Source organism: Struthio camelus, chromosome 5, assembly GCF_040807025.1.
Source record: "Struthio camelus isolate bStrCam1 chromosome 5, bStrCam1.hap1, whole genome shotgun sequence".
Classification (NCBI taxonomy): domain Eukaryota; kingdom Metazoa; phylum Chordata; class Aves; order Struthioniformes; family Struthionidae; genus Struthio; species Struthio camelus.
Window position 1 is genome coordinate 67,856,082 of NC_090946.1, and position 27,356 is coordinate 67,883,437.

At 40.5% G+C, this 27,356-nt stretch overlaps 1 protein-coding gene across 6 annotated transcripts; it reads left to right on the top strand.

Moving 5' to 3' along the window:
* BDKRB2 (bradykinin receptor B2) lies at window positions 1–26,790 on the top strand. 6 transcript variants are annotated; one of them, XM_068946978.1, is made up of 4 exons: window positions 1–110; window positions 6,461–6,586; window positions 9,077–9,138; window positions 23,998–26,790. In XM_068946978.1, the coding sequence occupies exon 4, from the start codon at window positions 24,000–24,002 to the stop codon at window positions 25,143–25,145; it is 1,146 nt and encodes a 381-aa protein (XP_068803079.1). In that variant the 5' UTR covers window positions 1–110; window positions 6,461–6,586; window positions 9,077–9,138; window positions 23,998–23,999; the 3' UTR covers window positions 25,146–26,790. The 6 variants fall into 6 exon arrangements, 5 of the variants coding, with proteins under 5 accessions (XP_068803079.1, XP_068803077.1, XP_068803078.1 ...); XM_068946976.1 differs by lacking the exon at window positions 9,077–9,138 and adding an exon at window positions 21,572–21,764; XR_011141637.1 differs by lacking the exons at window positions 9,077–9,138; window positions 23,998–26,790 and adding an exon at window positions 16,152–16,272.
* Window positions 26,791–27,356: the final 566 nt, after the last annotated feature.

Consider the following 27,356-nt stretch of genomic DNA (forward strand, 5'->3'; position numbering starts at 1 on the left):
AGAAAACCAGGAGTTACACTCACTCATACAACAGAAACGGCTTGGCTGTTCACTAGGAAGTATTGCCCTTCGCTCATTTGTACCTGCTCAGTGGTGTATTTGCTGTCAAGGTATGTGTTTCTGCATCTCTTTAATATGAAAAGTTGTCATTATTTAATCAAGTACAACTTGCTGCTTTTAGGAAAAAAGTTCTTGAATTCTTAATATGTTCCTTATTCAATTACAAAAGAGCCCATGTTACTAATGTTCCAGGAATAAGAAGAAATAGAATAATTGCTGCTAATGTAGTTTTGTAACTTGGCAGATTTTACAGAGGTGCAGCATCTTCAGAAAAATGCTTTAATTGAAGGTATCCAATATGCCAAAGACACAAGGCTTTTCACCTGCTGCAATGACTATTCAGTGTAGGGGCTATGAAGGGCAATGATTTGTTCTGTCAGGAAGCCATTTAATGTCTTCAATCACATCCTGGGCATACTTTGCTTTATCTCACAAAAGAACTGAAAGCGCAAACAGCTAACTTCATTTTCAGTTCAGAAATTACCTATCAAGTAGTAGAGAAAAAACAGAGGCAATTCTTTCCTGTACTTCTGAGTAGGTCTCATTTTCCTTGTGTTTATTATTTTGATTGTAAACTTTGTGAGGCAGGAAGTGTATTTATATGTATACCTTACACTGCTAACCTGTCTTGTCTATACTGAGTGAATGACAAAGACAAAGCCTTTAAAGTTATGTCTTATGTAGCAAAGAAAAGTTTAGGATGATGACCTTTCAACATAACCAGTTCCCTTCTAACATCCGTATCCAAATGAAAAAGTACAGTAGGAACATGATTTATAAGATGCTTATAAAAATAAATAAGAGCTGAGAACTGGAACTGTAATTAGGATGATATAACTGAAAGGCTGACCAAAGACTGAAATATATGCTGTACAATTTTAGCCTCCCATTTTCCGTTACTCAGTATACCAAGCAGCACTCTTACCATAATAATAAAAAGTTATATAGCAGCATGACATGAAAAGTATTCAAATAGTTGGTCGTTAGAATCCTTGTTTTTAATATACAGACACCACCTCTTAAGATTATATTTTTATCTTGAACAGTAGGCACATATTCTCTTAAAGAAGCTAGAAGACAGCTGGCTAGAAAGATATCTGTTTCTAGAGCAGAATCTCTAAGATGGAAATATCCGGATGTTGAGTAATGTCAGTCATATGATTTTTATTTTTTCTGATGTTCTCTGAAAGTGTGCACGAGTTGCAAATGTTCAAGAGTAGAGAGAGAGGAATTTGAAGAGAACCATTTTTAAACCTAAGAATCATTCATAGACTTCCAAATATATTTTTCTTCATAGTTGTTAGGTGTGAATAGCACAAACACAAAGAGAAGAGATGAATGTACCTAACCATGTCTTTGAAATATTCAAAACAGAGGCACCTCCACAAGATCTTTGTCAGGTTTTCCACTGCGCCCTGTACGTGCCAGAACAGGACTGAGGGAGTTAGTCAGAGTTACCTGAACATTTTGTACCGACAAGCCAACTAATAAACTGCCTTTCTTACTGAGTTAGAGTTTCCTGAATTAAGGATCTCATCATTCCACTGAGACACAGCTTTAAAAAATTCTCAGAGCTATGTAATACTTGAAGTCTTTTTTCAGGCAAAAGACAGGAGGAATTTAGGAAAAGTTTTAGGACACTGACTATGAGGAGTCTAAATTTCACTGTTTAAGAACAGTCAGTCTCTGATGGTCTCTTTTAAATGGAAAGAGGGGGGCAAAAAGCATTTGGAAACCCAAATCCCACTGCTTTCAAAGTCACAGAAGGAATACAGATCTTACTGCAAGTCTAGTAAAATTGGTCAAAGAATAGAATTTTGCTTTTAAAACAAATGCCCTCCAAGTAACCAACTCAGCAACAAAAGTACACCCAAATCCATTAGTAACATGAATCAACATAAAGTTTTTTAAAAAAAGAAAATAAATATTTTCTATCAAAGTATCATTTAGCTAAAAACTCAGTTTCTCATTAAAAATTACATATAAGCCAGCCTTGTTCCACTGTCACTCATGTTTTTTTTAAAGCATTGTCTCAACCCTCCAAACGTTTGAAAGTTTTCCTCAGTTTTCTAAAGGCCGATCTTTCTTCCTCCTTGCATTTAGCATACTTCAAACTTTACATACGTAAGAGATGAAAAGTTTTATCTGTTCCTAGCTGATACATAACTGTAAACAAATACAGCACTAAACCTTTTCCTAGCCAAATTTTTATAACCGGAATAACTCTAGGTTAACAGAAAGTTACTGAAGAATCAAATCCTACTGTAAAGTCTTTGGGTGCTGACTTACAAACACAGCTAATTCCAATTAGATGGCTGAATCTGCTTTTGCCCTCAGCAAGGTGCCCCTATCTCAGAATTTGCGGATCCCCCCTTATAGCCTGGTATACTCAGTTAAACCACATCTGATTTTAGAGTACCTTGATATACAAGAGAAGCAAAGAAGACTGCTGGGAGATAGTAACCGTTTCAGCCATTCCCGGTTAGACGTCCGCACGATGATTTCCCAGTGCAAAGTCTTTGGTGACAATAGGAATTTTTAATATTATTGCTCTTTCTCTGCTTCCCGCTTCTCCCTCTGCTCACTTGCTGACATTGCTTGTGCCACAGTGATCTGCACTGCTTTGCAGATCAGGAAAAGGTTAAATGTAATGTGGAAAGAAACTTTGCTTAAAGTGGACCTATTTCTTGAGTTCATGAATAGGGTGGCCATACAAATAGGTGCTGTGGCACCAGGAAAGGAGTAGCTACGGTACAAAAATAGTAACACAAGGCAGCGGCAGACTGAGCAGACATGAGACAGTAACACTTTAAACTGGTGTTGCCACATATGACTTCACCTTGTGAGGCCAAAAGACACATAGCACAGCTATGAGAACATCCATCGCTTGGTGAACCTTGCACAGAGAAGTGACATAGTTTGTCCATGGGGGTAGAGCAAAGCAGGAGACCAGCTTATGATCTCAGCTGCACTCAGCTCCCAAGGAGCCATGCTGCTCTATGCAGATGTAGGTACGCTGTTCCTCCTTTCCCTAGGTGAAGAATTTTTAATAAGATAGCACCACAAAGCTGCAGGTGGGCCAGCAGAGCGCTTAAGAGTGTGTGCAGCTGCTTGGTTAATTGAGCTGCACAGGCTGCCTGCACTTAGTCTGTCAGTGCAGACTAAGCAAAGGAGAGAGGAACATTTAACAACTAACTGCCCTTGGGTTGTTCAGAAGGGAGCAAGACATCTTGCTTAGACTGTTGTGGAACCACACTAACACTGGCTACTCTCTGTCTCTTACCGGCTCTGCCGTTTTTCAGGTCTAAGCCTGAAATCACACCAACCTGGCAAAAAAGTGAATACCATGCAGCATAAGGGTACACTTTCTCACCAAATTCTGGCCAATCTAAGCCTAAGTGCTTCCCAAGTGAACCATCCCACACCTCACCAATCCTTGACTGCATGTTTCCTTCTCCCTCACTGACTTTGACACTTGTGCAAGATCCAGTTCAGAAACCTAAACTGCCTGGTCCAGCTTTCTGTGAGGTCAGATGAGAACCCATATAAAGGAAAACACAAAAACTGATGGCCAGGGATGGAGGGAAAAGAGAGCAACCCTGTACTGTGACAGCCCTCAGATAGGTAGGCATAACTGCAATGGGAAAACAAGGAGGACGAGAGCAACCCAGAAAGAATACTGTAAACTCAGCCTCTACCTGCTGCTGTCTTCACATAGATGAAGATAAAATTTCCTTACACCCATAGTGACCATCACAGTGGTAATACATCATTTGCTTAGCAGTAATAGTAGTACACTGGGGCTGAGGAACCCAAGCCATGGTTGAATACTCCACTCTAAGCCCCAAACAACTGAGAAGTTAAAGACTGGAGAACAGATACCACCACTAGGATACAGACCAGACAAACACAGGGGCAATGTTGCCTGCTGAAAGCACACTATCTTCAGTCTGATGATAAGCAAACTCCAAAGCATTCAGACATTGGGGCAGAGTTGCTACATCAGAAACAGCTAAAACGCGTTAGGTCTCTCAGCAGAGGTGTTTCCTAAAAGCATGCATTCCCCCAGAGTGATAGATTTGACTTACTTCCCCTGCTGTGCTACTTACTCCCTTACCCGCCATGTGTTAACTCCTCAGCTGGATTCTACAGGGTTGGGCTTGTTTTTGTGATCTCTCCAAACAAATCTGATCATTGAGGTTTGCAGACCCACCAGTGATGAGCTTTGCACAGTAAAGCATGGCAATATGGTGAGAGTGTTACAAATAAAGGTAGGCTTCAGGTTATGGTTAATTCTAGAGAATGGAGCTGTTAAAGCACAGAAAACAGCTTTTCCTAGTCATGTTATCAGAGACTACAGGTAAACTCTGCAAAAGAGAGAGCAAGCTATGGTTAGACATCAAGGTCCCTCTGATATTAACACAATTGTGCCTGTGTTTGCAGAGGCAGAACTAGCCATAGGTGTTTTTCCTCCTGCAGTTTTTCTGCTTTGGCAGAAGGGAGTACACTGGGGACGTGTTCTTTGGGACCTGCTATCTCCGGAGGTGCTCTGTTTCTTTGCTGTGGCTGTGTGATTTCCTATTAGCTAACTGACTCACTGAAAGGCTGCTGCTCTGAAGTGCCATGGGGCACAAAACAAGGGCAGCAGGTTCCTCTCTAGAAGGCTGATTTAAGCCCTTTTCCCACACACTTGCAGTCCAAGTGGCAAAGCAACAGCCCAAGCCACTTCCAGATGCAAACGGTAAACTACCCATAGATAAGGGGCAGGCCAGTAAACTGGAAGTGTTTCATTAGGTCTTATGAGCATTTTTATGAAAAAGCAGCTGTGAAGTCTTCACAGTTCAAAGGTAGGACCTGATCCTTAAATAAGAAGTGGGAAGACAGAAATATAGCTGTACGTTATTGTTTTAGATCAGCTCCATAAGCACCTCTCATCTCCTTCTCCGGTAGTCTTTCCCTATCTCAGGCTATAGTCTACATTTCCTGTATTATACTTGGCTTCTCCTTAGATTATAAGCTCCCTGAGGCAAAGGCTTTCTTTATGCTTCCACAACTCTCGCACATTGAGCCTCACTGAAGCCTCTCGTCATCAGTGTAAACTCAGACAGTACAGTAATACTTGCAGAGCTCTAACCCAGTTCCTAGCTGGTAGACTGGGACAAAGAGCAAGAAAACAGCTAGCTGAAGGGAAGTAAAAAGTGATAACAATAACCACACAGGCTAGTTTCTCAGCTGAAGTGAATGGTCCGATGCCATCAACATCAGCAGAGTAATAACTTATAGCAGATGAGGTCTTACAGATGTCTTAGTAGAGATGAATGATTTGATTACCGGTAACCCGCTTACTGATCATGACAGGGTAGCCACATCTTTTTTCTAGCTTGAATCCTGGTCCAGGAACCAGAAGGTGTGAACCAGAACCTGTGAAATGCTTGTTTTCCTAGCTGGGAAATCAGGATACAGAGTGCTATACCACTGAAACACTTTTTTTCACTCTGTTCCTAGCCAGAAGGTCAGAAATCTATGCAGTGGGTGTGCCCTTAACTATCATAACAGGTAAACTTTGCTATGGGGTACACAATATTAGCCATGACAGATTTAAATTCTATAACCGTACAGCTTGAGCTTGATGCTGAATTTCATCCAGTAATTCTTACAACCAGTACAACAAATGTCATCACGCTATTTATTATAATGGTCTGATCTCCTTAAAAATCTGTGATAGCTGAGCCCAAGGATAAAAGCTTATTCCTTTAGATTGAGGCATATAAATCAAAGATAGACACCATATTTGTACTCTGGAGAGGCCTGCCGTATGTTCCTTGTGCAGTATCATGCTTTACCCTGCTCCAGTTAGCTCACAGATGGCTGTTCTCCTTGGCATCACTCAGAAAGTTGTGCTGCACAGTGCTGCCTGCTGCTTCCAGGGCTGGGCACTGGAAACACACAAACCACTTTCCCCCAAAGTAAACAGTAAAATGGCAGGCACACAGTTTGTGGCACTAAAAGTGACCAGGAAATGTTGGCTTTGTAGAAATTCTCTCTTCTCTCTCTCAATATACCCATATACAGATATACGCAAAGATACAAATTTATTAGCATCTTGTCAGAGAAGTAAACTACATGTTCATCTGCATAATCATGCTATATGTGCAGCCCTGTCCTACCCATCATCATATCATCCCCTGAGATGGGACGATCCAATAAGAGCCCTGCACTTTCTCCACTACCTACCACTTACTTCCTGGTCCTCACATTTTTACTTGTATAAAGAGATCAAAAATAATTTTCATCAGACATTTTTGATGTCTCCATCTATTAGGATCAAGGCTGCTTTGTTTGCTTATTTCTTCTCCTTTGCTCAGGCAAAGAAGGAATTTTATTTATTTTTTTATTCTAGTCAATGCTGAAATTTCCAAGCCATGAGGATCTGGGGCACGAGGACATAAGGATTTGCCTCATGGGCACATAAACAAGCAAAAGCAGTTATCTTCTCACAAGCCTTCATTCCTCGTAGAGATTTATAGTAAGTAACAGAGTCAAGTAATTAAGCCAGACTAGCAGTGGTTTAAAACTTAAGCGCTTTCCAAACAGCTCTATTCCTGGTTTGTCTGAGTGAGCTGCAAGTTAATTTTCAAAGTGATACTACTCCAACCTGGTTAAAACAGTCATAATGAATCAGACATAAGGGTGGTTCCTGAACGGCTAGCATATTGTTCTCAGAAGATTTTAATTTATAACATATGCACTAAAAAGAATTGAGCCTATCCAGGCATGTTGCATAAGACAATTGTGTGTTCTTACTTCTACTTACTTCATTGCTTTGGGGAGACTTTTTTTTCATTAAAAGAGTCACCTTTTAGGCAAGAAATCCCAGCCAACTGGCTTAGCAAAAGAAACATTTCCCAGAAGTAAAAGGAAGGAAAAGTAACAAAGCGGAGCCAGACTTCTGTAGGTGTTTCCTGTAACGTTTTAGAAATATTAGTCTTTTTCGGAAAGACAAGAAGACAGCAATCCACAACAGTCCAGAACAGACTTAGTCTGTAAACTGCCATTTGAACCATGAGCTCATAACAGTACAGTTAAAGACATTTGAGATTTCATTGTGTTATATTTGCATCATGTTTCCACCACGTGTTTCTACCTGTTTTAAAAAAGAATTAAACATATTCATAAGTTTTGGGTTAGGATGAATGAATTCTGGTTAGATAACTAAAAAAATTAAAGAAAGGCTTGACTTTAAATACCAGATTCAAACATTTAAAATTTTGGACTGCTTTGAAGCTAAGTAAAATAAAGATCAAAACTGTGTTACTGATCTAGTTTTTATAACAGTTTGAATGAAAATCCCAGATAAAATTCTCATAACTTTGGTGTATTCCTGACTCACACTGACATCCTTATTTATTCTTTGTTTTGTATCCTTTTTGAGAAATTAAAACCTTCTTCATTCCTTCTTTCCTTCCTTCCTTTCTCCCCTCCTTCCTTTATTCCTTCCTAGTAGCAGCATTTATCTTCTATTTGTTTTCCTTAGCAGCGCTGTGTTCTGTTCCAGAACTCTCATCTGTTCATCTTCTCCTCACTTGTTACTGTCCTGACACTCTGCCACAGGTCTTTCTGCCTCCTACAGAAAACTGTCGCATGCAATACCATACAGTGCTTTATGTTCTGCCATCATTATAAAAGCCATGGTACACAAGTTCAAAGGTGACATGATTAACTTATATCGGAACATTTTTCAAAATTATTAAGGCTGGTCAAAAGACAGTGTTTCTGTTTCACAGAAAATTTGGAAGGGCAGAAGGAAGCAGTGAAATGTATAATTTAATTCCTATCTGGAATTAAAGAATCTTGAAAACTTTTATGAAAACAAGAAACCAAAACATAGAACACGTGCACAAAAGAAATCTGTCTGGGAACGGGTATCACAGAATAGGGACTTTGAACCAGGCATCTTCCTCCTTAAGCAAGTGAATCCTTAAGCGAGTGATTGAGGGATAAGCTGCAGAGAGTTGGTGTCTTTCATTCTCTCCTTTTTGGAGCTGCTCCACTTTGTAAAGATAGTTATTATTTAGTTGGCCGGACGGAGTAAGAATGAATCAAGGACTTGAATCTGTGTTTCATGCTAAGCTGAAGGCTCTATGTCTCCTCCTTTGTTCAGGATCAGAAATTACATCTTTAAAATCTTTCCTATTAAATTGCTCAAATCTTTTTTGAAAAATCTTTCCTGTTAAAAAGATGTTTTCCAGAAAGTTTCTGTTTCAACAGTCATTTTAATAGGGAAAGAAAATTCCCCCTCCTCCACCATTTACTAAAAAAGTTTCCTACATGGCTACAATAATACTTGGATGCGAAAATGTGATCCATTAACTGTTATCACTGTACAGTAAACAGGCAGCAAAGCCACCCAGCAGCAAATCAACACTATTCAGTGACTGCTCAGTCTTTGAAGTGTCCTTGGTTTTTGTTAGCTTTGGGTACAATCGTTCTTGGAAGGAGCTGTGGCATATACTGAGCGAGTCTATCTCTTCAACTAAATTGTCACCTTGCTTTTGTGTTGGCATGTTGGCACTGAGATTCTGGAAAGAGCAAACTGCTATACATTACTAGTGACCACCAATGCTCAAAACCCATGGATACAGAGTGAAAAACAAATTGTCTGCAGAACACACTCCAGATTCCAGCAAGGCTCTGACATCTGTTGCCAGCAAAGGGCTGGTCATAAATTAACACAGAGTTTAATTTCAGAACATTGGCAAAGCATGAATGGGGAAAAATAAAATCATAATCCAATCACTGAAGGTTGTAAATCAAATTCCTTTCATCACACCACTCCCCAGCTGGAGAGGTATCCTGAATCTTCCAGACCATTCAGTGTTGAATCCACATGAATATTTGCACAATTTAGTTAATCACCAAATCCCCACCAGCATAAATTCAAATTCTTTACTCAATTCTGCCAATAGAAATACCATTAAATTGCACTTAAAAGCCATTGTCCTTGGTGTTGTCCTAGGTTTTCACAGGAAAAAACGTCTACATTTGGATAAATATCCATTACCTGCTGTGGCTATCAAGGTAATTGCAATACAGTATGACGTTTACTATAATTACTCATACACACATGATTTCAAATACATATGTATATCTGTTTTTTGACAGTAAAAAGCCTTCCTCTCTGATGTACAGACTGTAGTAATTTTTAATCCTGATTTCTGAAAACCGACCTCCTTCCCATTGCAAATGCTTACTATGTTGGCAAAGTCAGGAGTAAAGACATGAAAATCATTAATATGAAATGACTGTCCCAGCTGCTCAAGGAACAGTGCAACAGGCTGTTATGGTTATTAGCCTAAGTTATTAACCTAGGAAAGGCAAGGAAAATGGTTTTCTGAAGTTTATCATTGAAGAAGTCAAATAAGTTCCAGACTAGGCTTCTTCCTGAGAAGGGAGTTCACCAGTGGTTGCACTGCTATACCCTGCATTTAGGAATACTCAAGAGGGTATGAAACTGAAAAATAAAAACATCAACTTTCTTAGTAAAGAACACTTGCTATTTAGGCAACAAGTATCTTATGCTTCTGTTGCCTTCCATGACACAAATCAGTGATGCTGGGGATCATTCAGTGGGGTATTCCACAAGAAAAATTAGGCTTTTCAGGAGGCTGAAATACGACTGAGTGTATAGGTTGAGGTAGATTTTGGGATGGGTATACAGCTGTTGTCTAAGACTCTCTTAAGAAGCCCATGTGGTAGAGATGCTAACCCAAATATCTTGGATAAATTCTAATGCCTCTAAATTCTACCTGCATGAAATGAATGCTGCAATTTGAATTGAACATTATATAATTAATCCTAATTTCTAGCTTATTCTGCTGTCAGAGCCCAATAATGTATTATTTGTGCCCAGTAATGCACAATTACTCAGTGAAGTTGTCCGTATACCCCTTTGGTGAAAGGCATTAAGGGAATGCAAGGCATTATTACTATTTTATAGAGAGGACCCACGCCTGTGATGCCCTCAGAAGCCTGCCTGCGCTAAGGAATCCTCTGCTTGCGCAGAGCCATCAGCGTTGGCTGAGTAATAGAAAAAGCAGCTGTGCCTGAAACATTTCCAGATGCTGATGGGGATGATTATTTGTAGCTGGGAACAAAGTATTACAGTTTAGAACATCCTTTATGTTGCTGTAATGCGCAACAAAGCCTGAATCAATTCCAGTGTGCAATAATCAGTTGCCTGTATGGTAAGAACTGATGAAAACAGTGGCTATCAAGGAAACAGCTACTAGCGTTTAGTCACAGCAACCAGCCAGTCGTACATACTATAGGCTTCCGATTTTTGCTGTCAGGGACAGTCAGGCTTTTGTCATAAAGCCACAGCTGTGAAAGCCACTAGTGAAAATGTGAAGTAAATGCTGTGTTATTTTAGCTGCTCTTGATAGCAGTATAAGCATGACAGTGGTTGGAGGCAACGGAGATGGCAAATCCCTACCCTTCCTCTAAATGGCTGCTACAATGTTCCCAAGGTGCTAGAAGCAAAGTGCTTTCAGGGCACAGAGCCAGTTCATCCGAGAGGCAAATCTCTCCATGCAGTATTTAAAACACAAAGAGAGCAACACTGGCAAATGCTATTCGGCCATTAGACCTTTACATTCTGTTTAGTCGTGAGAACTGTAAAGCTGCTACTGAGGGAAAAGGGCTGTATTTCAATAGCTAAGAGAAGGGAGTGCCTAAACTGAACTGAACAGGTCTAGAGTACTTAAGGAATAACGTGACAGACAGGAAGGCCGAAGAGGACTTCCATGTCCCTATCAGCGAGTGACTTTAAGTGAAGTTTTTTATACTGCTGAACAACTCTACTGTGCTTCCACTACAGCAAGGCAAATAAAGCAACATCAGTTGCTTCGTCTTCTTGGGGAACATAATTGCTTCAAAACTTACATTTTTTCTTCCTATTATGCTACATCTGTTGCTCTAATTATTAATATTTTCTAATGCTTTCTGCAGGCTATTCCTATTCTTCTCTGTAACGAAGATGTCAAGCTATTCATGTCACTGGCATGCTTCATCAATGCTCTCCTATTCTTCATACTGAAATCAGCTATGTAAACATTTAATTAGATGAACCCCAAGACCAGTTCTGAGAAAATCCCCTAGTAACTGTTCCTCCAGCCCAACTCTCAAGAACTGCCTTTAGTCAATTGAAAATTCATATATTTCTTTTCCAGCTTAGGTGTTTTCAACATGGCACTTGAAATAGTTCTGATCTATCTGGTTTTCAGGAAAGGCTTTTTTCTAAAGCAAGAAATGCTTACTTTAATAAAGAAATATACTCTAGCTGCACAAGCTACACTTGATAAAATCACTGGCATTTTATTTCTTTATCTCATTCATTTTATTTCTTATCACTGGGCTTAAGGTATTGTCTTGCCATTGTCTACATTGATAGATGTATTGCACTGTTCCTTATCATCAGGTCTGCCATTTCAAATGACAGCAAATTTCTGCAAAGGATATTACCCTTTCTCACAACATTAGGTGCATTAAGGTCTCACAACATTAGTGCATTAAGCTTTTTGAATTTTGCAGCTCTGATAGGCTACAGCAAGTCCATTGACATACCACAGAGCATTCCTGCAGGTGCTGTAGTGCTTAGGGAAGGGGCTGCAGCCTCCTTTGTCTCTATTTTAACCTGCTAAATCTACATGTTACTTCACAAAAATCAGAATTTTATATTCTGTCATTTGTCTTCCTAGTTCAATTAAACTGTGCAAGTTTTGGTCATTCCACTCAAGCTTATTTTCAGTTCTCAAACCTACAATATCCGCATCATGTCCTGAAGATAAAATAATACCATCCTTTGTTTTCTCTCTGATGCTTTCACAAAAAATTAGTTGCCTGTGCTTTCTGGGACTATCTGGGTGTTTCTTCATACACCCCTGAGCATATTGCATATACATATAGCAAATATCTAAGAAATATCTCACACAGCAGTACAATTCCTAGCAGTATTTATCCATCTAATTACATAAGTGATCTCTTTCTCAGCCAGTCTAGCAGAACGGTTTTCATTGACAGTCTTCCTAAACACAAGGTGAATTCTTTTTATTTTCACATTCCTCCTTAGTTCATATCTGATGATAAAAAGACAAATGTTTGGCTTGTCTCTATTTTCTAAGCAATATACACCATTTAATGTGTTTCACTCCTTACTACAACCTGGTGTTATGCCTGTAGTATGTGACAATCTCCCATCCATCACCAGAAACGTTACTTCCTCCATTTTGTTAGGCTTGTGCAGTTGTATAAAACATTTGTTTCTTTCCAAGAATTAGACTCCAGGTAGATGGCAATTTGATTCTGCTTTAGTAATATGTTTCCCAGGAATGCTCTGTGGATGGACACTGTGCTGAAGCAGGGATAAGGAAGATGAAAGATTTCAGCCTTGGGATGAGACTTAGACTTTCCCAGCAGCCACTGTCACATGAAAGGGAGCCCTGTGTTGTTCCTGGTGGCAAAGCACATTGGTCTCACTCCAAGTAATGTTTCTGTTTCTTCTCTCCCTGTACAAAGGGACAGTTGCATCACTATTTCCAAGACAATGCAACAGGGGAGATAGCAGATTAAGGAGCAAAAGCTAGCTAGGTTTAGGAATAAATTATGTTAAAAATCCACTTGAACATAAGAAAACAATTCTTTACTGTGATGGTGGTTGAACACTGGAACAGACTGCCCAGAGAGGCTGCGGAGTCTCCATCCTTGGAGATATTCAAAACCCAACTGGATGTGATCCTGGGCAACCTGCTCTAGGTGACCCTGCTTGAGCAGGGGGCTTAGACCAGATCATCTCCAGAGGTCCCTTCCAACCCCAACTATTCTTTGCTTCTGTGACTTGAGTATTGCAACAAGTAATTAAGTATGCACTAGGAAAAGGGAAGAAGAAGCTAAAAGATTGACATTGTAAGCCTAGCAACCCTTGATATTTTCACAAGATGGAAGAATCAGATTCATGCTCCTGCTTCAACAATTATTTAAGTATTTACACTCATCTGAAGAACCTTTATCAAGACAAGTAGTCTTGATCCACATTATTCTATGACCTTCTGGTTCTTAAAATCCCGGCACATGAATCACCTGAGTTCCAGACCTTGCTCTAAGTTAGACAGAACACAGACTTAGAAAGAGGTCTCTCACCTGCCCAGTGACTACAAAGAGATGAACAAATCTGGCTCGTGCCTGATTAACACTTAGAGTTAAGAGCTTCATATACTTCATTCCTTCATAAGCATATACCATGTTGAAAAAGCTGTGGACGGAGAAAAAGCAACTCAGTAAGACAGAACAGCATAAACCATTTCAAAAGGCATTTGAACTTGGCTGCAGCAGATCTTGAAATGTGTGATGGGAGAGGAAGGATGGAATTGATCGTTTCTGTTCTCAGACTAGTTTGGTAGTTCTTGAATTTATCTTCCTTCTGTGGTCACAAAATACAATGTAAATGTTGCTGAAGAAGTATAGAATGTTTTTCTACTGTGTTTGCTAATCCATCACATACGAAAGAAAAGTGAAAAGCTGCATAGCATTAACAAAAAGGAAATCTCCAGGAAAACAAAACATAAGAACAGTTATTTACATCTAAATTTAAATACAGAGAAATGTTGCTGTAAACACATCACGACATACACGATATCTATGTATATTTTTAGTTCTTGATGGCTCCACAGTTGCAGACCTCATGTAGTTTTGTTGCCAAACACTTTTAGATTTTAGCAGCAGGTTTATTGTGGAAAAAAAAAAAAAGATGGATTTATTTTAATATTTCATTCCTTTGTCCAAACTGCATCTTGCCATGACGTGCCTCAAAACAGCCCTAAAAGTGCATTCAAAGGATTCTTGACTATTAACTTGCTTATCCTCTCCCTTGTGGTTTAGGTCCCTTTTTATTTTAATGAAACCCTGATGCAGCCTCTCACTGCAAGAGGAATGTTCTCCCATTGCACCAATTGCAGTGCTTTTTTGGAATACTTTCTGAGACCCAGGATTCCCATACAAGAAGGGTTACACTGCTCCAAAGAACAATTCTGTTGTATATGTTAGCTTATAGGATCATGACTAAAACTTTACAGTACCTTGCTAGTCATCGGCATGCCCCAGCTTTACATCTAGCTCTTGTGCTCATCACCAACTGGGAATAAATCATGCAGACTCATGACAGCTCATGTGAGAAATTTTCACAGGAACAAGAGACCACTCGCATTTGTAAATTACTCCCAGTGAAATTACTGCTAGTGAACAATACTATAATGCATCACATTTATAAATATTACAGTAGGAATGATAGCTCATCAGAGCTGTGTGGCAGTACATTTCTAACTAAATATATATTTTCTCTCCTCCATACTTCAGAGAAGTGGAGGAAAAATGAGAAAAAAGATTATTTCAACGAGGAAAGATTAATTTTAAAAGTTATTTCTCACTGAACATTTCCAGCTTACATTGCTTTTGAGATAGTTGTGAAAGGCTAAAATAAAGATGGGCTTTGAGTCAACCCTGAGGAACAGAGCGTTCTCTGGAAAGAGAAGGAAGGTACTATGAACATGCAGATTTTTAAAAGGAGAGAAAGTCAGCAAAAATGAGTGTATAGAGGCAGCAATTTTTTCCTGTTATTTTGCCTATAGGTAATACCTTTTGTCAGAAGAATCACAAAACAGGAAAACCAAAAACCTTTGCCTTTAGCTCACCTGCTTTAGCTGTTGCCAAGATACCAGAGCTTTACAAAGCATTCCCATCCTCTCAAGAGGCAAGAAAGGAATTTTCCTTAAAAACAGCACTAAGCCTACTAGGCTCCAAAATATTGAGAACTGCATCAGTTAATTTCAAATACTGACCCAAACCTTTTCTATTTTTCAAACACTTAAAAAGCAGAAGCTTTTTCCTCTGAAACAAAGCAGTAGCTTCTCTTTTTAAGCTCTTAAAACCTGGACTGTTTTAATAGTCTGTCATTCACAGGAGAATCTTTTACATATCTTCTTTTGCTATAATTCTGCATTGCATTTTACAGCTATAATACTCTCTTTTATAGCCCCCATTATGCTCTATTAAACCCAAAGATTTGCTAGTTTCATAGCAGAGTTATGCCGTCTACCTTCCAGTCTTAATTCCCTCTATTCTCCAATCTTAATGCTAACATCAAGGGACAGAGGTGCCCCAGCAGTGTCTGGGGGTGTTTCAGACACTTCAGAGTCTCTTGCTTGACTCCAGAAGATGGCACCTCTCAGAGGTCCTGCATCATATACTAGCCCCATGCAGATATCTCGGATACCCTGCAGTTTCCAGAATGCCCATATTCAAGCCTCCCAAACTCCTGGCTGTTGCTCTCTTTCAAAATCATGGATTTTTTCTCTTCTTTTTATATATGCACTAAATATCAGTCTGTCAGGATTTCTAGTGAGAAGAGAGGTGAAACTCCCCATTGCTACACCTGACCAAGTTGTCAATTAACCTCTTAGATTTCTAATTAATATTCTGTATGTCCCTCCTGCTTCACTGAATTAATCTCTGTGCTTAAGCCTTTCAGAGCATTCTCTCTCTGGGCTTTGTTTTCTTTTCTAGCTGCTTAACAGATAACTGAAGTAAAGGTTGGAAAGGTAAATGGAACAGCACGTTCCATTTATTGGATACATGCATGTTCAATGCATGTATCCAATAAATCCTGAACTAACTTCATCCAGGAAAAAAAGGGAAATCAGATGTAACCTATAAAAACACAAAGATGATTGTAACTGTAGTGGTTTCAGTATAATGACTCTAGAGGCCTTAGTGAGGTGCTGGCAGCAAAACCCTCTCCTGGCATGTCTGCATTTTAAACAGTCAGAAGGAACAAATTGATGAGTCAGTCTCAACCTCTTTTTATGTTTAATAAAGTTCTCCTGCAGACATGTCTCTTCCATTACCTACCTCAAAGCTAAGAAGCAGAAATTTATGTACAAGATCATTTAGATGTTGTTTCATTAAGCAAACAAAGCTAGAATAGTAGTAATAATATTTATATCTCAGCTTTTTCCATTAAAATATTGTTCTCTACTACTTAGGTCGATGCAGCTAAACAAAACCTAGAACAACTAAGAGCTCCCAAACTCAACTTGCTGCTGAACAAAACAGTCTTTGAGCTGGGCGTCAAGGTTTCTGATGACAGGAAAGCTTATTTTATTTTCTTGGGGCAGGGGAGGGGTCAACATTTTTCTCGAATAAAATGGAAATAAATCTTTCTTCATCCTGCCAAAAGTTTTCTGGTGGATGAGAAGAATGCTTGCACTGCTCAGAAAAGTATGCATTTCTAAAGATGCAGAACATACAAGTCTGTGATAGAGCAGGATAGTGGTTCCCTGCACTAGCTCCAAGGACAAAGCATGACACTGGCTAGTTAACCCTGCCAGAAGAAAATGTGTATAAATGTACATAACTCTTAACTATACCCAAGACACGTGTTTTTCTCTGCACAGTGCTGCTATACATGATCACACTAAGTGGATGCCCAGAGGTCCTTGCACTGCACTCTATGTTTCTGTGGGGGCAGACACAATTTTGAATTCCTCTGAGCAGCTTCAGCAGCACTCCCATGCTCTGGGGAGAGATCTGGCAACAGATTGCACCAGCTGCTGAACTCTGGAGACCCAGCATGCAGGAAGAGGTGTTAAGGACCACAGGCTGAATTACCTCCACTTTCTGTAAATGTGTTAGGGTTTTGTTACAATGGATGGGTTTTTTCCTAATTCAGCTTTCCTAGTCAGAAAGATATGAACATGTACCCAGTAGCACTTACATGGTAACTAACATAATAGGTACATGGTAGCTTGAACTTGTGTACAAACCAGTACACCGAGACCTGTAAAACATGGGCTCACTACATCAGATGCACACCAGCCACATCACACACTCTGCATAGGTGCTGGAGTAAGAAGATGAATGGTTGCCTGGACTTCCACAGTCCAGAGAAATCCTGAGGGAATATTCAAATTCTTCCCAAATAGAACTTTAGGTCTAAAAATAGAGAAACACAAACATGGAGGCCTCAGATCTGTCGGCTTAACTGCGTAGGGATAGGGGGACACTTACAAAAGACTCGCTGCTGGATTGTGATCCCAAAAAGTAAAGGAAACTGTGAAGTGTTTATGACTGTATGAAATGCTGATTAACTAGGCAGGCTCATGAAACTAGCAGCAGCTGGCAAGCGCTCACACGCAGGACACATGACAGAATGGTAACTGCATGGCTCCTCTGCCTGTCATGTAGATTTGAGCTGTGTCTACCCCAGCTGATGGCATAAGAAGGGCTATTTATTGCAGGAGAGGGTAATTTAGACCCGGAGTCATGGAGGCCTGCAGTGACTCACTTCAGCCCTAAGATCCCAGCTGATATCATCAGCGGTAATTCAACCACGCATATCAGGATGTGGCTATAATTTACAAAGTAGGAGAGAATGTAACTAGTAAACTCTGAAATACTACATCATGCTTGTAATTCTGGTACTTTTGCAGTCTGAAGCACTGTTGCAGGCATAGTCTTGGCTCAGGGCATTTTTATGCAATTTATTGCCAACTAACACACACTTCTGATCACTGATTTGGGTACAGAGAAAAGAAATAGCATAAACAATCAAACAGTTAAGTAAACACTTTTTCCCCTTTCCCCAGGCTTAGTTTAAGCCAAACACCTCTCCTTTCCCCTTTCTAATCTCAAATACCCTTGTTTTTGCCACAGCTAACACAGACTATCCTGATTCTTTGGTGAGATGACAGGTTCAGCAGGAGGCTGGGGTCATGTGATAATGATTTCTGTGCATATTGGTTTCTTTCTGCCACTTGATGCTTCCGACCGGTTGTCCTCTGCCTGTCTGGGCTTCTTGGTGTCCCTGTTCTGGCATGGGTCCCCCACAAGCCACAATCCCCTCACAGTTTACGTGCTCCAGCGTGGGTCCTTCACAGGTGGCACTCCCTACAGGTGTGTGCTTGCCCCAGTGTGAGTCATCCACAGGCCACAGTGCCTTCAGGGGTGTCCCTCCCTTGGCACAGAGAGCTTCCTTCCAAAAGCATGTCTCCAGCTGTTTTTCCAATGGTGTGCCTTCAGCAGTGCATTTCCATGAGCATCTCCAGTCCCTCACGGCTGCTGCTCTTTCTTAAATCTGCCTGCGCCAAGGCACCACGCACCCACCAGGCTGCAGTGTTGGTGGGTGATGGGCTGCTCGCACCGATCAGAGCCAGCCGGAAATGGTTGTGACTGGTTCCCTCAAAGGTCTCCACTGCATCTCCCTGCTACTTAAACCCTGCAATTTATGCCCAGCATATTCCACCCCTCACCACAGCGATATACATATTTCAGAACTGTTTGACTATAAATCTATTATAAACTCTACTTTCAACACCTTCACAGTCTTAATGTACGTTCATTATAAACTCTATCTGTAATTCCTGAAGACCAGACTTTAGGGGTTAACGTCATAACAATGTCTGCCTACAATTACTAAAATTCTACTCTTTGACCCTGCAAACCACATCACAGGTGTTAACATAGTAATAATTTGAACATACAGCTATTACAGCCTCCTTGCCCTGCCCCAAGGACTAAATTATCAGGGTTAATATTACAGTATTCTCAGCATATACTTTTACAAACTTCACACCTTGTTCCTGCAAAACACATAGCCAAGAAACACGCAACAGATTGAATATATTCACTACAAACCCCATCTTTTGCACCACAGACTAGATTATCAGAGTTAATGTCATAGTAATCTAAATACTTATTACATAGTTCAGGCCTTGTCCCTGCAAAATACATAACCAAGACCATTATAACAGCTTACATTATTCACTATACCTTAGCATATGAGCAAAAGATTAGCACAGGACAAGCAAAGGCCACTATTGGAGGTCCCAATAAGTTCATGAGTCCAGTAGCTGCTGGGCTTCAGCCATACTCAAAATGGGTTGTGAACAACGGTCACTCGATGCAGCCTGGGCATTTCCCCAGGGCATTTGGGGAGTAAAACAAGGTACCAAAAGAATTAGCTTTCCTTGAGCTTGCTCTATATCCTGCTAACTATTCCCTGACATTTCCTTTGTGCTTGCATTCCTTAACTCACAACCCTAGATCTCTTTTGGGCTTTCTGTCCCACTTTCTCACATCCTCCCCCTTTTCCTTCAAGAACATCCGGAAGTCCCAGCGTGTAAGGCTATAGCATGGAGACTTTTCATCTCTTCTGACGCTTCCTGAAGTGGCATTTTTCTTGGCCACACTGCTAACCTCATGCCTGTCTTTCAGCATGCTCTATGCTCAGTATGATGCATAGAGGTCACTCCTGGATCAACAGGACATCCCACCAGCTTATCAGGAGATACCAGCAGGGTGTGAGCAACTGTGCCTAGCCATCAGAGCTTTCGGGACAAGGCATCAGTGATCATCACCTTGTTAGGGGCCCTCTCCCTGCACTTACAAACCCAATCCATCAGTCCAAACAACTGCAGTCAATTATCCCCTTCTTCCCAGTCCCTCCAAGGGGTATCTTTTTTGCTGCCTTGGCAAGATCAGGCCATTGCTCCACATATCCCTCCATCAGCCGACCCCAAAGACCTCCTCCGTTGCGTAGGGCAGTGTTTATAAGTGGCATGGGCCCCGAACTCCCCAGAGCTTGGCTCTCCCAAGCCACAGACGTGAACTCGCTTGCTCTGGCCTCTCAGCACTTCCAAAGCCACTGCAGGGCCATCTCCCGGGGGCAGCAGCTCTAAGTGTCCCACGTTTCTATAATTTGCTCTAAGCAAAAGCCTGCTGAGTAGTCACACTGAGGAGCGGCAGGTCTGCTTAGCCACTGTCACCGGGGCTGCCTGAAAGGACTATTTTATTTCACCATCAGAGCCCTGAGTTTCCGGTCCCCCAGGTGCCAGGGAACTCCTCCAAGGCGGCCAACCTTGGCTCCCTGGCTGTCCCCACAGCAGCCCCAGCGGCTCAGCACGCTACTTGCAATTTGACCACTTCAGTGCTACTAGCTGCTGACCTGGAGCCTCCCTTTTACCCTGAGCACTTGTGCACACCTCTTTTAGCAGGCCGTTGCTCTGACACAGACCATCAGCCCAACTCCCCAGCTGCCTGAGCAGTCCACCTCTCTGCACCCGCCTAGCGAAGCAGCTCGTTTTTCTCCAGCCGCCGCCCCGCTCGGCGTGCTTTCAGCGTCTCCAGCCCCTTGTGGCTGCCCCTTTTTCTTAACTCTGCCTGCCTGGGGGGCCACAGGCTCCCTGCAAGGCTGCAGCGCTGGCCGGCGACGGGCTGCTCGCACTGCTCGGAGCTGGCTGGAACCGGCTGCGACTGGCGCAGCACAGGTCATGGCGGCCTCCCACAGAGGGCAGCGGGCAGCCCCTGCCGCCCAAAGTCTGCCGTTTACGCCCAATATTAGTACCTAGAAAATATTTTGGAACAATGGAAAAAACAATGACTGCCAAAGTTGTCGTGCCCTAGTGAAGGAGGCGGTAACTAGTAGCAGGGGAGGTGAATGCCTGCGGGAGCAATTCGGTCTGCGATGGGAGTCGCCTCTCCTTCTTCGCGTTCAGTAATGATGGATTGCTTCAGCTGCGCAGTATCTAAATCCAAAATGTCACACAGACTCTTTTTAAGAGCCTGGTTTTACATGTTAGGCCTGCCTTGCATTGCACAGAAAGTATTTATAGAGCATGTGTAAACAGGTCACATTTAGTTTCACTGAATTTTGATGATAAGCTACCGGCAGTGAGACATCACTCCCTTTTCTATATCACGTCTGTGTAAACCGTAATTTATTCTGTAAGCATATGGCTTAAATGAGCATCCTGTGCCACTGAGAGGAGCACCAAACACCGCATTTAATATATTGTGTAAATTGATCAGGAAATACCCCTTAGCGCATTTTACCTTATTCACTGCCACACTTCTGTCAACGCTTTACAGAAGAGCTTGAGCTAAGGAGCAAGGAGGCAGGTCACGGGGACACCACCGCACGGGGCTGGCTCACATCCTGACTGCATCCCTGCGTGCTGCTCTTACAACATAGTAATGTAATAGAAAAAAAAATTAAAGCATTGTCTTTCTAGGGCTTTCCGTTCTAAAACAATAATCTAAAATAGATGACTTGTAGGAAAAATATCATAAATCACTGGCCATTTTCTGAGCTATTTTCGGTAAAATTAATGTCTGGCTATTGTTTTTCTATTAGTCATTATTATGAGGGGAAGGCATAGAAATTGTCAACTATGTCATAACCTTTATGACTACTCTTTGAATTACTAATGAATGACTTGTTAAATAGGTACGTATGTCCAACCCCAAAGCATAAAGTAAAGTCATAATTAAGTCTTGCTGCTAGTTCACAGCCTGCTATGAACAGAAGAATCACCTTCTGTTAATTGCATCTCCCTACAGAACTTTTATTTTCAAATGTCCTTTTTTGATTATCCATCAGTATTTTGCTTCCTCTGTGTATTTACAGCACAAAGGGCCACCAGACACAGAAAGAGAGAATTTATACTGCTGTTTGCAATTTGATCCACATCTGGAGGATAATAAAGGATAACAAATTGATAAAGAACTGCCAACATGAGCTCATCAAGAATAAAATTGTGTCAACTTAATACAATCTGACCTAATGGATAAAGCAGAAGCAATAGATCAGGCATATCTGGGTACCAATGAAGCTTTTGATATTGTTCTATATTGCAATATGCTGAAATACGAACAAAAAAAATCACAGAAAAATGCACTAGCTGTAGCTGCTATTCCTGAAAGAGTACAAAGATAAGATCTCTATCCAAGGCACTGACAACCTACAGTAGATACTCACAACGGGAAGATGAAAAGAGGATGTACATTAGATTATTGCCAGTGTTAAACTGCACACGCTGAAGGTGGTGTTTTCTTCCCACATTGACCAAATAAATCCATGTGCACTAGACCTAAAAGCCTCAGATATCAGTGTCACCAAAATCATAGATCACTGGAGGAGTATCTACAGTGCATAATGCTGCTTAATACATAGGCTCTACCAATCCCTTCTCCAGATGCTTGTTGAAAGCTTTCAAAGATCAAAGGACACCAGTGTCTCAAAACTGAGGTGGTTCTAACAGTGATGAGATTAACAAAGAGGCAGGAAAGATGCTAGAGGATGGAGATCATTCCTGCTGTTAGAAATGGGTTTGAAAAGCTCTATTTTTGAAAGGATGAACTTGGAAAATGAGAACATTTTGGTTGCTGCCCAGCTTTTGCAAATCCTATCCTTTGGCTGCTCAAGTTATGAAGAACTAGAAATGCACATTGCTGACATTTTGTTTTGTGCTAATTAAATAAGTTGGCCTATCTTTCAAGATTTTCAGTGCCACTTGTCCATTTTATTGAGTTGACCTGTCCTACCTGACAAATAGGTTATGAATTCTGTGGAACAAAGAGATTCCCTTTTGTTATTGCCTTTACTGTACCTAGTGCAAAGTGGCCTTTGGTTCCCAAGCACTACAATGCTTAATGAATAATAAATACACCAAATATGAATCATCATTTTTCAGTAATTCTGTATCCAACAACTGAACATCTATGTACGCATCCAGCATTGACATGTCTCAAACAGCAAATGCAGCAACCAGAATACAAATGAAAACTGCATCCTTCCAAGAATAACAAATGTATCCTCTTTTACTGCCAATTTACCAGCTGGATCAGAAAAATGTCTTAATTAAAAATATATCTGAAAGGCTTCCAATCAAGCCGTATTGAAGCCACATTCCAGTCAAGTAATATTTTAAAGACTGAAAAAAGACAAACTGTCACTTACTCCAGACAGCTGTATACACAGATCTGGTAAGACAGGCTTGTACTCGAATAATGTCTCAGCATGCATCACCTCAGAAGTACAGCAACAACAACCTCAGTTAACATTTTAAAGACAATACCCTGAAGGTGGACCCTCAGCTTCTGTTTCATCTTAATAACGTTTAAGCACATATCTTAACATTTATGCCCAGCTATTCCTAACCTGTTCCGACTCATACAGTTATTTACAGCGTAGTGCAAGGTTTTCAGTTTGTGCTCTCGCAGCCAAATTAGCCCACAGCAACCTGACTGCAATACAGGTCCTTGCTTACATGATGGCCACCATCTTTACTAACCCACCCACTGTCGAGCTTATTAAAACTGAGTGTCCTTACCAAGGTTGTACCATTCATCTCCTCTGTGACTTGCCTGCAGAAAGAGATTGTAATACAGATGCACAAATACACAAGTGATTTCAATGAGAAGATGAGAAAGCCACACTGCTTGCAAATACAGGTTCTTGCTTCCGCAGCTTTCTCAGTACAAACTAGAGCTGTAAACTAAACGGCTGCTTTGATAGTTATAAATTTTGGAAAAAAAAAAAAAAAGTAGTGTTGTGCAAGGAGGAAGCAGCACTGAATTACACAGAATTCTTGCTTTACAAGACAGCGTGTGAAATGTTGAGTGACATGCCACAAACCTATCACCTTACAACTAGCAACAGAGAGATTCAAAAGATATAGCGGTCCTTTAGGAGACTATGACTGTTGATACATAAAGATAAGAAAAAACCCATCAGCCTCTTCAAAAAAAATCCTTGCTATAGTTTGGTTCTAGGGAATAAAGGCCTGTAAATGTTCTCTTCCAGTTTCAGTTCTGTTTAATACAGACAGCGTCTGCTGTTACTTCAACCCTCTGTTTCACTCCCTTGAAACAGTCTATACCAGTTCACTCTGTTAAACCCTCTGCAATCTTTCTGGTGTTTACAAGAGTGCAAACCATGGAATTGTAAACCTGTTCAAAGTCATGTTTTTTGGTGCAGCTTTTCTTATTGTATCTTCTGCAGCAATAAGCTAGATGCAGCAATCTCATTCAACCTTTTTTTTCTCTGCACAGAAATGGCTTCCATCGCAACAGAAAATGTTACTCAACTTTACAACATTATGAGCATCCAGGAGCTCAGAATCAATCCAGCAGATTTCCACAATACTTCAGGAGTGCATCAACTGAATAGATATAAATGCATTGATTCAGATGCATGGAACTGGCTATACACTTTTCAGCCTGGATTCCTCTGGCTTATATTTATTCTGGGAGCAATAGAAAATGGCTTTGTCCTCAGTGTCCTGTGTTTCCACAAGAGTCGCTGCACAGTGGCTGAAATTTACTTAGCAAATATGGCATTTGCTGACCTTATGTTAGTCTGTGTTTTGCCTTTCTGGGCCATTAATATTTCTAATAAATTTGGATGGCCTTTTGGCCTATTCCTCTGTAAAGCCATCAACACAATTAGTTACATGAACTTTTATTCTAGCATTTATTTTCTAACACTAGTAAGCATCGACCGCTATCTGGCCATGGTGAAAACCATGTCTCTTGGACGGATGCGACGAACCACCTGCGCCAAATGGAATAGCTTCATAGTTTGGATGTGTGCCTTGCTTATATGTTCACCTACAGTAATGTTCCGAAATTTACGATATTTCAAAGAATACAACATCACAGCCTGTTCTCTCGAGTATCCAGCCACCTACTGGCAGCCTGCAAACAACTGCTTGCTTAATATTGTGGGCTTTGTGATCCCACTCTGTGTAATTACCTATTGCACGATTCAAATAATCAAAGCCTTACGAAGCAGCGAGTTACAAAAACTCAAGTTAATCCAGACAGAGAGGAGAGCCACTATGCTGGTCCTTGCTGTGCTTTTGCTGTTTATCATTTGCTGGCTTCCGTTCCAGATCAGCACACTCATCGACACAGTCTCTTACCTAGCAGATACTTTCCAATGCCTTGAAGACATCAATGAGATAGTGACCCAGGTAGCAACATACTGTGCCTTTAGCAACAGCTGCTTGAACCCCGTCCTGTATGTTATTGTAGGAAAACACTTCCAGAGGAAAGCTGCGGAATTCTATAAGGACTTGCTCCCAAAGAGATGCAGAAAATCACAGTCTGTGCGGATGGAAAACTCCCTGGACACTTTAAGAACTTCCATTTCTAGTGAATGCCCAAGGAAAAAGTCTATTTTCCCATTACCACGATAGCACAGTTCGTTCGTTACAGAAAAAAACTTCTAACATTTGGGTCTCCGCTAATATGCATCTGCTATGGGTCCTCAGCATAAATGTGAGGTAGCATTCATCACGTGTGGGGAACCAATGGTTTGATCTTAATGCAAACTCCATGTAGACCCCTGCTTCTACCGCTGTTGGATGTTTGTCATGGTCACATCATACATGATGGCACATTTACATTTTCACAACCGACTTATATTAGCTGGCTTCATTGTTTGAAATGTGTGTATTTATGATGAACATAAGTGCCTGAATGCACATACAGTTCTCTGAATAGAGTCCCAGGATAGGAGCTATTGTCAGGATTATGTGACTACTTATGGTACCCATAGTTTGTTAGACTACATTTTTGATAGGACGGACTCATATTTAAGTAAGTTTCTGATAACTGAGAATCCTACAAGAATATTATTCAAACTGATTTTTAGGAGTTGCCATCTTCCATGCTGTTTCCTTTCTCTACTCAGTCATCCAGAACAAATTTATTTGATTGACAGACTGGGCCTTATTGCAACTGCTCTGCCTCTGCTAAACTGAGGTTCATATTAGCTTTTACTTATGGAATGTAACTTAATAAAGGTAGTGGAAGGAAGGCTGCAGCCAGCTTCATGAAACTAGCTGAGTTTTCTTTGTAGCAGGAGAGTGCTTACCCCTTCTGCAAAAGGTGCAGTTGCTGCATTTACTATGAAGAGCTCCCTTTGGGTGAGTGAATGTTGCTTACATTCATGCATACACTTCAGCTCAGAGACTTGTTTTTTTACAAAAAACATAATTCATGTTTGTAATCTTATTTAATGGAAGCATAAATGCTCAGCACAACTGGTATAATTTCACAAGAAGAAACTGAGATTATGAAGGAAAGCATCTTCTCTCTGCGTTAGAAATCTAATTGAAGCTAATAGGAGTATGTAAGCATAGCCTCTTCAGACTCTCGCATTGGCTGTTTTCTCTGTTGAATTAATTTGAGTGATATTACTATAAAATACCTCTTCCCAAATTAGACTGGATGTATAATCTAAATTAATCATATATGGAAGATAAATGAATAGTGTACCAAATTGTCAATATGCATTTTTACCTCTAGGAACCTTATTCTAAACCTGACTTGGAGATGATCTAACAACTACTGAAATTAACAGAGCCTTTCCTTTCTTTTCAAGGCACTGAAGGCTAGTGGCTTAAAATTCCCAAAAGAAATAGAGTCTGGTGACATAATTAAACGATGACTGCTACTATGAGTGGTCTTTATCAGTAAATCTGTGAGTAAATTATGTTAAATCTTAAAAAATTTAAACCAAGAAAATACTCTACTAGTGTGGGAATTTGTGTGAGAATCTGCTATGAAAACCATGGGATTTAGATGATCGTAGATGATTTAAAGACAATTTCTGTAGGTTTTCTTTAATCATCCAATATAATTGTGTCAAAAATACTTCTTTGTTCATTCTATGTATTGTCCAAGACACTTATAATAAAATACATCAAGACTTTCTGTTATCTCCAGTGTTATCAGTATTGTCTTGTATATGAGCATACTGTTTGCTCAACCGTTAAATGAAAGGAACTCCATACAGTAGGTATTCAGCCAAGAGAAGAGAATTTTGAGTGCTTGGTACTCAGAAATAAAATATTTAAGTGTTATGACATATCAAGACTATGACCTTAATTTAAAGTATGTAAATATATATAGACACATTATTTTGCTATATGGTAAGTATTTACAATAGAAAATAAACAACTTAAACAAATGAAATCTGTTACCATTTTTTTCTTTAGCCTATATCCTTTTACTCTGGAATGACTAAGCGGAAGCGTGACTGATGTGGATAACTTTCATTTCCTGTTGTACTATAGGAAAGTGAGCTGAAGCAACACAATTCTAACTATTTTTAAAGCTTTTGGTCAGCTTTCTTTCCAAGACCATTTCTGTGAGGTGCTAAGCAGCCTCAGTTCCTTTGGAAATTTAAATCTGAATTAAGGCAGCTGAGGAAACCGAAATCTTTTCAGTTGGTTTTCTTTGTACTTCAGTAGATACCCTCCCTGCTGTTTGCAAGAGGGACCATCTGCCTAAATCCTTTGCTCCAACCTCAAAGCAGGCAGATACTGACACCAGTACAAAATCCCTACATCAGCCCTCCACAGACTGCAATGTCAGCTTCTAGAGAGTGTAATTCACATTCT

Coding starts and splice junctions, on each gene's coding strand:
- BDKRB2 (XM_068946976.1), top strand. CDS start 21,728: ATGGATAAAGCAGAAGCAATAGATCAGGCATATCTGG. Junction 21,765..23,997: donor AATAGATCAGGCATATCTGG/GTACCAATGAAG, acceptor TTCTCTGCACAG/AAATGGCTTCCATCGCAACA.